This window comes from Aulonocara sp. 'chitande type north' Nkhata Bay, linkage group LG16 (assembly GCF_057382095.1).
Source record: "Aulonocara sp. 'chitande type north' Nkhata Bay isolate Kocher_YH1m ecotype deep benthic linkage group LG16, A_spYH_male_GT1.1, whole genome shotgun sequence".
NCBI lineage: Eukaryota > Metazoa > Chordata > Actinopteri > Cichliformes > Cichlidae > Aulonocara > Aulonocara sp. 'chitande type north' Nkhata Bay.
In genome coordinates this window covers 40,847,244-40,858,697 of record NC_141359.1, presented here as the reverse complement: position 1 = coordinate 40,858,697, position 11,454 = coordinate 40,847,244, and the positions used below count along the sequence as shown (strand labels likewise).

General features: G+C 44.5%; 2 protein-coding genes across 3 annotated transcripts in view; one reads left to right on the top strand and one right to left on the bottom strand.

Annotated features, from left to right (window-relative positions):
• Positions 1-3,453, top strand: part of LOC147312152 (titin-like) — a 175,449-nt gene extending 171,996 nt beyond the window's left edge. The window contains exons 243-247 of the mRNA XM_086267313.1: positions 62-218; positions 564-1,054; positions 1,140-1,293; positions 1,505-1,825; positions 2,097-3,453. Coding sequence (XP_086123439.1) covers positions 62-218; positions 564-1,054; positions 1,140-1,293; positions 1,505-1,825; positions 2,097-2,389 — 1,416 coding nt within the window. The 3' untranslated portion in view covers positions 2,390-3,453. The remainder of the gene's footprint in view (positions 1-61; positions 219-563; positions 1,055-1,139; positions 1,294-1,504; positions 1,826-2,096) is intronic.
• A 2,906-nt stretch (positions 3,454-6,359) lies between these two features.
• Positions 6,360-11,454, bottom strand: part of LOC147312151 (bone morphogenetic protein receptor type-2-like) — a 28,216-nt gene continuing 23,121 nt past the window's right edge. For both annotated transcript variants that reach the window (XM_086265680.1, XM_086265681.1), the window contains one exon: positions 6,360-11,282. In XM_086265680.1, coding sequence (XP_086121806.1) covers positions 10,969-11,282 — 314 coding nt within the window. In that variant the 3' untranslated portion in view covers positions 6,360-10,968. The remainder of the gene's footprint in view (positions 11,283-11,454) is intronic.

The window sequence follows — 11,454 nt, the reverse complement described above, 5'->3', positions numbered from 1 at the left end:
TGAGGGAAATGCATCATATTTACCTTATTTAGAAATCCAGTCATATTTTCTGTATGGGCAGGTTTTGTCTCAAGGTGGAAAGTATGAATTATTTGAGGATTCTGGCTCAGCTCATCTCGAGATCTATGAATTGGAGGCCTCTGATAGTGGGGTGTACAAGTGCACTGCTACAAACAGCGCTGGAGCAGTTTCAACTATGTGTACTGTCAGTGTACAAGGTAAGTCTACACCTGATTTGTACACCTACAAATGTTTAAACCAGAGGTGTCAAAATTACGTCTGCATTTCAGTGAAATTGGCGACTGCAGAATTTTTAAAAATTAGGAGCTGGGTAAAGTGATACCCATTTTTATTCTCAGCCATTTTCCATTGTGTTGGACAAAAGGTCCAGGCCTTAAACCTCATGCGTGTTCTCCCATTTAACTCCAAAGAGTCGTGCTGACAGATTTCTTTCTTTATCACAGCAGCTTTTTCGTTATCATGTGGAGATGGCTGTAAAATGAGTTTGACACGCCTAGTTTAAACTCTTTCCTGACATAATGTCTTTCTTATGTCTTTTCTAGGCTCAAAGAGCTCCAAAACAAAAGCTGAAATCTCTGAGGAAGTTGTAAAAAGAGAAATGATCCATGAAGAAATCTCGTCTTCTGTAAAGGAGGTGAAGACCTCCCACAGCCAGATGTCGATCACAGAGGGCCAGTCTCTAACACTGAGGGCGAGCGTCCCTGGTGCCTCTGACGTCAGATGGATCCTAAACGGGGTTGAACTGACCAACTCGGAGCAGTACAGATATGGAGTATCTGGAAGTGACCACACCCTAACCATCAGGACGGTGACTGAGCATGAGCAGGGGATCCTCACGTGTGAGGCGCAAACACAGCGAGGACTGGTCCGGTGTCAGTTTAACACCACGGTCACCACCAAGCGATCAGACGCGCCTCATTTTCTGGTGCAGCCCAGGTCCCAGAATGTTAATGAAGGACAAAATGTGAAATTCATGTGTGAAATTGCAGGAGAGCCTTCTCCTGAAGTGGAGTGGTTGAAAGACAACATGATTGTGAGTGTTTTCTTCAGAAGATTTATGGAAATCAGCCAGTTGAATTAGTCTTTAAGCCAATTCTAAATTACTTAACTGTTTGCAGATATCTGTCACATCAAACTTGAAACTGAGCCGCTCTAAGAATGTGTATACTCTGGAGATACGTGAAGCCACAGTTGCAGACAGTGGGAAATACACAGTAAAGGCCAAAAATCAGTTTGGACAGTGCTCTGCAACTGCGTCCCTCAACGTCCTCAGTAAGTTACCGCCGCTGCGTTTCAGACACCGTGTCACAGTGTGTTTAATTAGCTTGTATGCTAATGAGTCTTGGACTGCACCAAAGTCACTATTTAGTGGAAATCCAAGGCACTTGAGCATCCTCAGCTTACACTCAGTGTACGCAAATGGTTTGCAGTAACTGTGCACATTGTGATATGAGCCATGTGCTTGTCATCTGCATCCTTACAGCTCTTGTTGAAGAACCGACAAAAATTATAATCGCAGAACAAAGAGCTTCTACTGACACTGCAGTGAGCATGCAGAAAAGATTCATGGCCTCCTCAGTTCACATGGAAGCAGCTTCCATGCAGGCCAGCAGTGTCAGCAGCAGCTCCCGCTCTGCTGCTGCCGGGTTTTCATTTGAGAGCATGTCTGCGACTAGCATGTCAGCCACGATGGCCGAGTCGGTGGTTTCCATGAGCTCCAGGAGCACGATGATGGAAATGTCTGCTCATACGCATGCCGAGTCCTCGTCCTCACTGAAGGCCCTCACCACGGGGATTAAAAGAGGTGAGACGACTTTCAAAATGTGCATGTAAACTCAGACAGCAGGACCCGAATGAGTTTCTGTGTGACAGCAACTGTAATGGTGAAAGCATTGTGGCATTTCTCCTTTCCTCCTCTCACTGTTATCATCAGCTTATGATTCAAATATCTGCACTGATATGTTTGCAACAACATACGAGGGAAGACAAACACATGGTCGTCACCAGCAGCCTGCTGTTCTCACACAGCCTTTGACCGTAACAGAGTCTTCATCCAACGTTCTCTTCTCTAACAGGCACTCCACCAAAGGTCGAAGCTCTTCCAGAGGATGTGTGCGCAGAGCCGGGGAAGTCTCTAACCGTAGTGGGGATGTTCTCTGGAGACCCCACACCCTCTGTCCAGTGGGTCCGCTCAGGTCGGACGCTCCCCAATGGGGATGAGCGATACCACGTGGAGAATACCACTGACCTCTCCACCCTCGTGATCTCTGCAGTGAAGGAGGCTGATGCCGGAGCGTACACCCTCAGACTGTCCAACGAGCTCGGCTCCGACTCTGCAACCGTCAACATTCGCATTCGGTCCATGTAAAAAGGAAGACAAAGTCAATTCACGTCCCCCGTTTCCCTCATCCAGAACCTCTTTATTTAGTGACGCAGCACCAATAATCCTACTTGATAAAGATCTGGATTTCTGTTCTTGTAAATATGAACTATTTTTGACATTAATTTATGCCAAACTAGACTAAAGTCTAAAGTTGTTATAAAATGTGCCATATTGGACAGTTATGACTTAGGATTTTTGACAGACGTTTCTGTGACATGTACATAATGTATATAGCCGAATTTAACGGTTATGGGAAATGTATGCATTGTTATTTATGACAATATAATATTAACTGAAACAAAAGAACAAATGTTTGAACAGGAGAAAGTTTCCGCTGGAACGAATACCCTGTGAAACCAAGAAACTAAAATCTGTGCCTCAACGGTAAGTTGAAGTCTTTAAGATTGCCTCGGCAGGTAGAGAGGTTCCCTGCTGACGTTATAAATCAGAAACAGAAGGACAACGTTTTTTATTTTATTTTATTGTTTTTTGGACGCGCTCCTGAGCGTGGGATATTACAGTTTCATATGAATTGTACCATGAGCGTAAGACCCCGAGTGCTGTTTTCATTACCCTCGTGTAAGCAGCGCAAAACGGCCTTGCGCTCAGACCGACTGTGTCGTACCACCACAATTTGATGACCGGCTCCGAGTGTGAGCGGCCTGCACTCGGAGCGTTAAGATCATTTTAATGAAGAGCGCTGCTTCTGGCGCAGGACGGCCGGCCTGGCTTTGGAAAACAGAACATCTCCTGGCCAAATAAGTGAAGAGAAAGTCAGAGCCGGCTCTTCTGTGCAGAAGCAGCGCCGTCTCTCGGAGGACAGTTAGCAACATGCTTTGTGTGTTTGAGTGTTTGTAGCTTTTAGTCGTTTCACCGTGTCAGTAGTCAGGGTCTCCTTCGTTCGCCACAGGGACTTCATGTCCCGTGAAGAGAAAGCAGTTAAGTCTCGCCCTGCACTTTGAGTTCATTGATCTGTTGATGTAGAATTGTTTCCTCCTCCTTGAGATTTGTGCATTACTGATTTAATAAAGCATGATTTCAGCACTACACACACGCTCGTCTGGATTTATTGTGTGGAGATGATGGAGCATTTTCACAGTGATCTGAGGATTTCCTCCCGATTTTCCCATTCAGATAATTATTACATTCAGGTGGATTGAAACATGATAATTCAGTGAAGTTAATGGGACTGTGCTCTATTTAATGACTTTTATATAGTTTGTTATTCAGTGGCCCGTTGCTTGTTGTTTGTCACATACAGAAAACAAACCTTCACGTCAGTGTTGTTTTATAATATTTAACTGTCAGAATAAAGTAACCCCTGGATATCAGGGCGAGTTACGAGCGGTTTACACGACCAGGACCAGACTGATGAGTCTCCGTGGGAAATGTGAATGTGGGATTAGACTAAGTCCAATTAAACAAATAACCTAATGATCTCGCCCAGGACCCCATGCCCCGGAGCCAGGCTCTGGAGGGACTGCTCAGATACACCTGCAGGAGGAGCCATACAGGTCTGATGTTCCAGTGTAGAGACGTGGACCATCACCTCTCATTTAATGGGCTAACAGTCCACCGTTAGCTTCAGCTGCACACAGCCTCTTCAGGTCTTCCTCAGTGGGCCCATCTTCATCATCTGCCACAGTTCCATCCATTTCATTTGTCACTCTTTTTCTGAAGGGCCAATCCCACCTGTAAGGGGAGTTTTCTCAAAGATGTGATTGGGCCAGCTTGGTGTGAGTCTAGAGGGTCTCAAACTCGCGGCCCGTATCACCCCTACTTGTGGCCCGTACATTGACATGAAAAAATATAACGCAGTTTGATGTTTGACTTTTTTTTGTTAGGGGGGATTTGTTTGTTGTTGAGTGCAATGTTAAAATAAGTTATTTAAAAAAACCCAAAAATGATTGAATATGAAGGCAACATGAGCAGAGAGCACAAACATGCTGAGGGATTGGGTGTGTTAGCTCAGTGAGAGTCACAACTAATGTGTACACTTATGTCTGCGCTTTTATTTTGTTAAATACGAACACAATGATAACAGAAGTGCTGCCAGGTGTTCATTTGGTGACTCAATGAAAGGCTTCAGTTTGTTAAGAGGGGGGTAAAAAAGTGTGTGTTTTTATACAATATTTGAAATTTAAAAAACCAAACATTTTAGGAAATCTTTGTGGGTGTTTACTTGTTTTGTTTTGTTTGTACTACTTGAACACTAAAGTGGCCGTCCAATGAGACGACAGTGCCATACGGCGCCAACTTAAGAAAACACCAGCAGTAGGAAAAACGCTGCAAAAGCACACAAAACACAACGGAAATAGGAAAAAACACAAGTGTTTCTGGGGAGACAATAACCCGACGGACCAGTTACAGGAACCAAAATATAGTAAGAATTGAAAGAAGTGGGGGATCTATCTGTTTTGTGAGGAAAGAAAAGATGAGAGGTAATAGTGTTAGCCTGACTATTAGCCTAAAGATCCGTCATCAGTATGATATGAATCATGATAAAACACGCCTACCGTGTTTTGGGCTCCTGCAACGGGTCCGTCGGGTTATTGTCTCCCCAGAAACACTTGTGTTTTTTCCTATTTCCATTGTGTTTTGTGTACTTTTGCAGTGTTTTTCTTATTGCTGATGTTTTTTTTAAGTTGCAGTCTGTTTGGCCTCTCAGGGCCACCGTAGTGCCAGCAGTGGCCCACAGCTTGAGAGCCCTGCTTTAGAGGAACACCTGAGCACAGGTTCAGGTGTGGACCTTTGATTAAAAGGTAAAAAGAAGCATTTAATAAGCTATCTGTTTGATTTAAATATATATATCTGCTGTTTAGATCTAATCATGATTTCTTGTATTAAATATCGTCATGTTTGTGATTTAATGTTTGTCTCACTCCTGTTGGACAGCTAACATGCTAACAGTGCTATGCTAATGCGAGCTGTCTTCTTGTAGTTGTTTGCTGACGGTCTCCATTCCCTCCGTGGTGGGTATGCAAGTGAAGAGGGAGACTACATCAAAGGACACCATGGTTTCATCTGGATCCAGGGTAAGTTTCTGGACGTTGTCGGTGGAGTTCTCGATGTGGTGTGGGATGTTCCCCACAAGAGGTGCAGGATGGTAGCAAGGTGTTTCGAGATGTTGTAAGTGGCTGAGTTTATGCTCCTGACAATGGGTCTGAGTGGGACCCCTTCCTTGTGGATCTTAGGAAGTCCATAAATGCAGGGTATGGCATCCCCTGGATAAAGTGATATGATATGTGAGGCGGTCAATGATTTTTGTCTCTTTCAAGGTCCTGAAGGCAAGCTATAACTTTCTTTTTGTAGTTGCTTGTGGGGTCTCGTTTTAAGGCTTCATAGGTATTGTTGTCACTGAGGAGAGTAGTGATCTTTATGTGGTATGTTGAGGCGAACTGAAGAGGAGGAGCGGGACAGATGCTGCTAGGGTGAGCCAGACGTCTCTCGCGGAGTGCTTTAGTGCTGCGGGCAGGCAAGGTGTTCAAATAGGCACAACTTCTGTTTTTTTATTACTATATGATGAACTCTGCATTATTCAGCGATAAGAACAAGTAATCTGGTGTCCTGTAATCATTATGATGCTATAATTTGAGATACAATAAAAGATACAGTAAAAAAAATAAGTTTTTGTACAAAGTATCGGATCAGTATCGCCGATACCACCAATATTACTTGGTATCAGATCAGAAAGGGAATCAGTGGTATCGCACATCACTAGTCTGCAGACTGACAAGCTCCGCCCACTGATACGAGCTGGCTCCCTCCGCCCACAACAAAAACATGCTTCGCTTTCCTTCTGGTGCCAACAGCCGGTCTTCTGCAATACTGACATTACACCACTGCGCTGCGCTATTGTCACGTAACTCCCGCCAAACTCCAGTAGAAAATGCCATATTTAAGATTCCCCTCCCACGCTCAAAATCTAAACACGGTGTTGAGAGCAACTTAAAAATAGGACAATTAAAAAGGCTTTTATTGGTTTCCAGTAAAGAATACAATCTAAATCAAGTAATGTGTGTTCTGTTCACCCTAAACATGCAATGAAACTATAAAACATGACACATAAAAGCTGTTTATACAGTAAAGTTTGTGTGGAAGTTTCTTTCTATTCCTTTATGTTTACTTTATTTTACTCCAAACTCTGTTTGAAGATCTTTTAAAATCCGTACCTTATAACTGAGGACACACTCTCCACTTCAGTCTGTATAAAATGTCCAGCTCCACCAAATAAAAGCCATCAGTATTTTCTTATTTTTCTCAGGTTTACATAACGCTCAGATATTAAATGTTATAAATATCAAATGATAACTCTTCTGGTCTGCAGGTGTCACTCCATAAAACCCGCTTAGAGAAATGCAGACGCACAGAAACAAATGTTTGTAAGTCACAATCATGCAGTTTCTCACACTTGAGTCACCTGCTAATGAACACCTGCTCACAGGAAGTACACATAATAAATGAAACTTGTGCACACATGGATCCTCTGCTCTTTATTTCATGATGAAGTGAAGCGTGCGATACTTTATGTCTACATGGAGATACAACATGTGGGGATGGAAGCATGAAGCAGCAGCTTTAATCTGCAGCTTTGTACAGCATGCTGTGTGGGAGGTGCTGTGAGCATGTATACAGTATACACTGTGGTAGTTGGTCCCATATGAACGTACACAGAGTATTTACAGTACTGGAAGCTATCATACACACAGATGGTTATCAGGTTAAATCATCCACTCCTCCACCACGGGAGCACAGAACGTTCAAACTAACCAATGACAGAACTTCAGTCATGTGATCCATCATGCAGCAGGCTAAATGTGCTGAATATGTTCATCTAAATGTGTTTGTACAGGTGGAGAGCTTAATCTCGGAGCATTATGAGGACTACATGAGCTACAGTAAAAGACTTTAAAGGGAACCTCAGCGGCGGCACAGCGCCACATTCTCAGCATCAGCACTAGCCACGAGCTAAACGCCACGAGAACGGAGAACGTCCAGCAGTCCACAGCTTCAGTTGTTTCTGCAGGTGCTTCAGTAACAAGACCAGATCTAAATGTAAGGTTTACATCTCATACTAACTCTCACAGGCAGTATAACAGATGGACGCAACTGAAAACTGCTGCCAAAGCAGAAATGCCTTAAACCTGCACTCATTTTAAAGGCCACCAGGGGGCAACAGCTGTGGGTGCAACAAGACTTCCTGTCCTGTAGACGTCTGTCACCTCGGTAAATACTTCCCTAACGAGTTTGAGCTCCATCAATTGTTTCATGTCAAACCGAATAAAAATTTATGTTCATGTTATAATTTATTCATTTTTTTAAACTTTTGCTCAGAAATTGTTAGCCAATGAGTGAGCAGTATCAGTCCCGCCCCTTTTCTTAGGGCGGGACTGATACAGCGTGGGACATTGGTTTCAAAATGTCACACGCTGATCTAGAGGCTTCAGACATCAGCGGGCGACATCACTTCCGTCTGTTATACTGTCTGTGGTAACGATGGAGCTCAGCGCTATGCTAACATCTCCGTTGTTCTCAGAAACCATGACATCACCACTCAGACGCTGCGAGTCAGAGTTACAAACAGAAGTCACAGCATCAAAAATCATTTTACCCGTGAGGCTATCGCTCAGCTGGCAAACATCACGAGAGGAAACGCTCGATCGAGACGTTTGTGCGCCGCACAGAAATGCAGCGGGAGCTTCATAACTGTAAATTAAAATCGCAGGCAGCCTTTTTCTTGTTGGCTAGCTTTAAGCCAAAGTCCGTATACACAAACCAGTTTTATTCTACTGAAACACATCTGAGGTGCTTGTTGCTGGTTCATGTTGTCTGGAAACCTGTAATTACCACGTGTGGGCACAGGAGGCGCTGTTCAGCCAATGCTACGTCACACAGAGGTGGCGGTAACACCACAGAGACCGACGTGGTTTTCTGGACTGAAAAAAACCTTCTTCTTCAAGCTGATAGAGCGTGTTTTCTGAAGGTTTGCTCTTTAATCGAGGCTGGAGAGAGTAAGTCTGAGCGAGTTAATGGCCTTTGTTCTCTGGAAATGATCACTAATTATTTATCTGTTGGTTAAAACCGACTCCAGAAAGCTGCTTTCACATTTGTTAATCAGGTTCAGTCAGTAAGTGTGAGAGATCTACATCTAGTCCTCCACTCGGTCAGGCTGCATGATATGACCCACACAATATACACACATCAGCATCTAAAAACAGTACAAACGGTATAAAACACAGACATAACAAAACAGATCATTTTGAAAGGCATCAATAAAAGTTAACAGTATGATCATATTTCAGCTGACTGCACTGATGCTGTAATATTGTTAGTTTGAAATGTGCTAAATGTGAATAACTTCCTGTAGTAAGTGCACATTTAAAGGAGAAGTGTCACATAAACACATATAAATGTAAAAGGTTACACGTGCATTTATAAAAAATCGAAACATTCGGAGAAACAGGAGCAAAGAGTCAGTTTGGTATAAAAAACTGAAACACAAAGCAAAGTCAAATAAAAATAAAGACAAAGAAAGCAGAGTTCTGTTTCCTTCCTGTTTCTGTAAAACTCCAGAGCCCACGTTTACATGAACTCTGCGAGGAGCACACATCAAATGGAAATCAGCAGAACATACGTGCTCAGTGCTCAATGATGAGCTGCGCCCAAGGACCGATAGGTGTGACAAACCCACGTCTTTGATGGGCGGAGCTTATTTACTTGCTGTAACGATGTAGCAGTAGTGTTTGTTAGCATATATGTTCTTTGAGAAGCACAGAGATGTTTTAGTGTGTAAAACATGTGAGCACATTTGGTTTTTCTGGAACAGTCAAAAGGAAAGAGTGACGTGTAAACAGCCTACACACGGACCTCCACCCAGCTCGAAGCAGCTACACCTTTGGTCTGAAACTGAAAGGATGGAAGCGTTTACTTGGAGGTGGAACAGGAAATGAGACCTAACGTGTTGTGATGAGCAGGAACAAAGTCTGAGCTGTACAGTCTGATGGCTGCTGTCCTCTTCTTCTCCTCGTTTCATCTCCTGCTCATCATTTTACAAAGCAAACAGGTGTTCCTGCTGACGTCAGTGTTGTTACCTGAGAAGGTCGTACATGGCCGAGGTTTCGCAGGTCACGTTCGCAGGTCACGTGGTTTAATAAAGTCCACGGGACGCTGGCTCGTCTTTTCTCCAGCGCTGACTGCAGCAGACCTCTGAAGGCAGTCGAGACTCTTCGGTAAAACAAAGTGCGGATAAAAAAGAATAAAGGTTGTCCAACAGTAAGGTTGTCGATCTGTTGCACATTGAACCAAACAGACCGTCAACAGGAGGCATCGTGAGCAGCTGCATAGCTAGATTGACTGTTTCAAGCAGAAACGCCTCTTCAGATCACACCACTACTGCACAAAGACACGCCAACACCGACACGACGTCCTACATACGTCAATGTTACTGCTAAAATTGCACCAGGTATCCTTTATAAGGTCTGTCCCTAAATAAATTTCATTGTTAAAGTGCATAAAGATATGACTGCTGTTTTGATAACATCACCTCTGGTCATTCAGACTACCTGCACTACCAGCCCAGAGGTGCATGAACCTTTCTACCAAAACAGGGAAGTTCTTAAGTCTGTGCTGGGTTCAGGCCTCAGCCAGCATCGAGCTCTCAGAGGGGACGACCCCTGATCCACGTCAGACCCAAACAGTCACTGCTAGTCCTGTTCAACGTCCTGCAGCAGCAGCACAAACGCTTATAAGTGAAAGAAGATGATGCTGAGTGCATTCAGATCCCTCTGTGGGACAGGACACAGCAGGAAAACAAGCCTAAAGAACTCAAAGGGAATGTCTCACTCAGACCTACAACGAGCTCTCGGCCATGCCCTTCAGCAGCCGGCCACATCCTACTCACAACAGGAAACATGAGGGAAGACCTCCACCCACACTGGCAGTCACAGCTGGAGACACTTCAGTCCTACGACAGGGTCAGTGACACACCTGCAGAGATAAAGAGGCGACAGACTGTAGGTACACTCAGATTTTTGAGCCGGGAGTGAGTCTGTGGAGCTGGAAGCTTCTTTCATTTGGACACCAAATGAGATCTCTAGGCTCGCAGCTACAACTAGTCCTTCGAAGCCTGAAAGTATTCCGGAAAGGAATTCCTTCAATATCCAATGGAGATTCCTGTAGATCAAGCCCACCCCCTACAAACAGCTGACTACACCCACCAGCCACAGAAGAATCATTTGGCCTCATCACCAACACCACCACTGTTTGGTCGTCACAGGTAACCTGATCTAGGAAACGTGTCAGAGGTCAGCTGATCACAGGACAGGTCCTGTCCATGAACAAACACATACTAGAAATTTAAATTCTGTCATTTGATGAAAAGTTCCTGCTGAGGGACGGATTTTGCATCCAGCTCCGAGTCGGCTCTGCAGGGTTTGGTTCTGGTTTGGAGCTGCGGGGGCCACACAGGTATCAGCTACCGACTCGTTTATCCACAACAAAAGAAGAGGAAGACAAAGAGCAAGAAAATTAATGAGATCTTAAAGAAAAGCAAACTTCGGATCACTTTAGAAGCAGGTTATCCCGTCGGGCTCAGAGGTGGTGGTCGCCGTGGCGCCGCCTCCAACCAAAAAGACCGCAATGCTGGATTTGGACTGGTTTAATTTAGGCATGCCGACACTTCCTGCTCTACAAACACCGGATGAGAACTGGTTCTGGCTGCTACTGGCGTCAAACTCGAAGTCCGGGTCAAGAGCCGTATCTGTGGAAACCACCCAGGAGGCCGGACGCCATTTTTTCAGGGTGTATGGAGTCTTGACCCGACGCTTGATTTTCTCCCCTGAGGCGCTCAGACTGCCGTTATCCACCACCAAAGCATCATCTGAGGAGAAGAAAGTGTTACAGATGTGAGGAGTTTGCACTGTTTTTGCATCTTTGTGGAGCTGCAGAGGTCACCCATGCTGCAGATCCCTCACAGAAAACCTGGAGTTCAAGCCTTCGACTGATCTGACTGAGCCCTGACACGCTGATAATGACGGCTGTACTGTACTGAG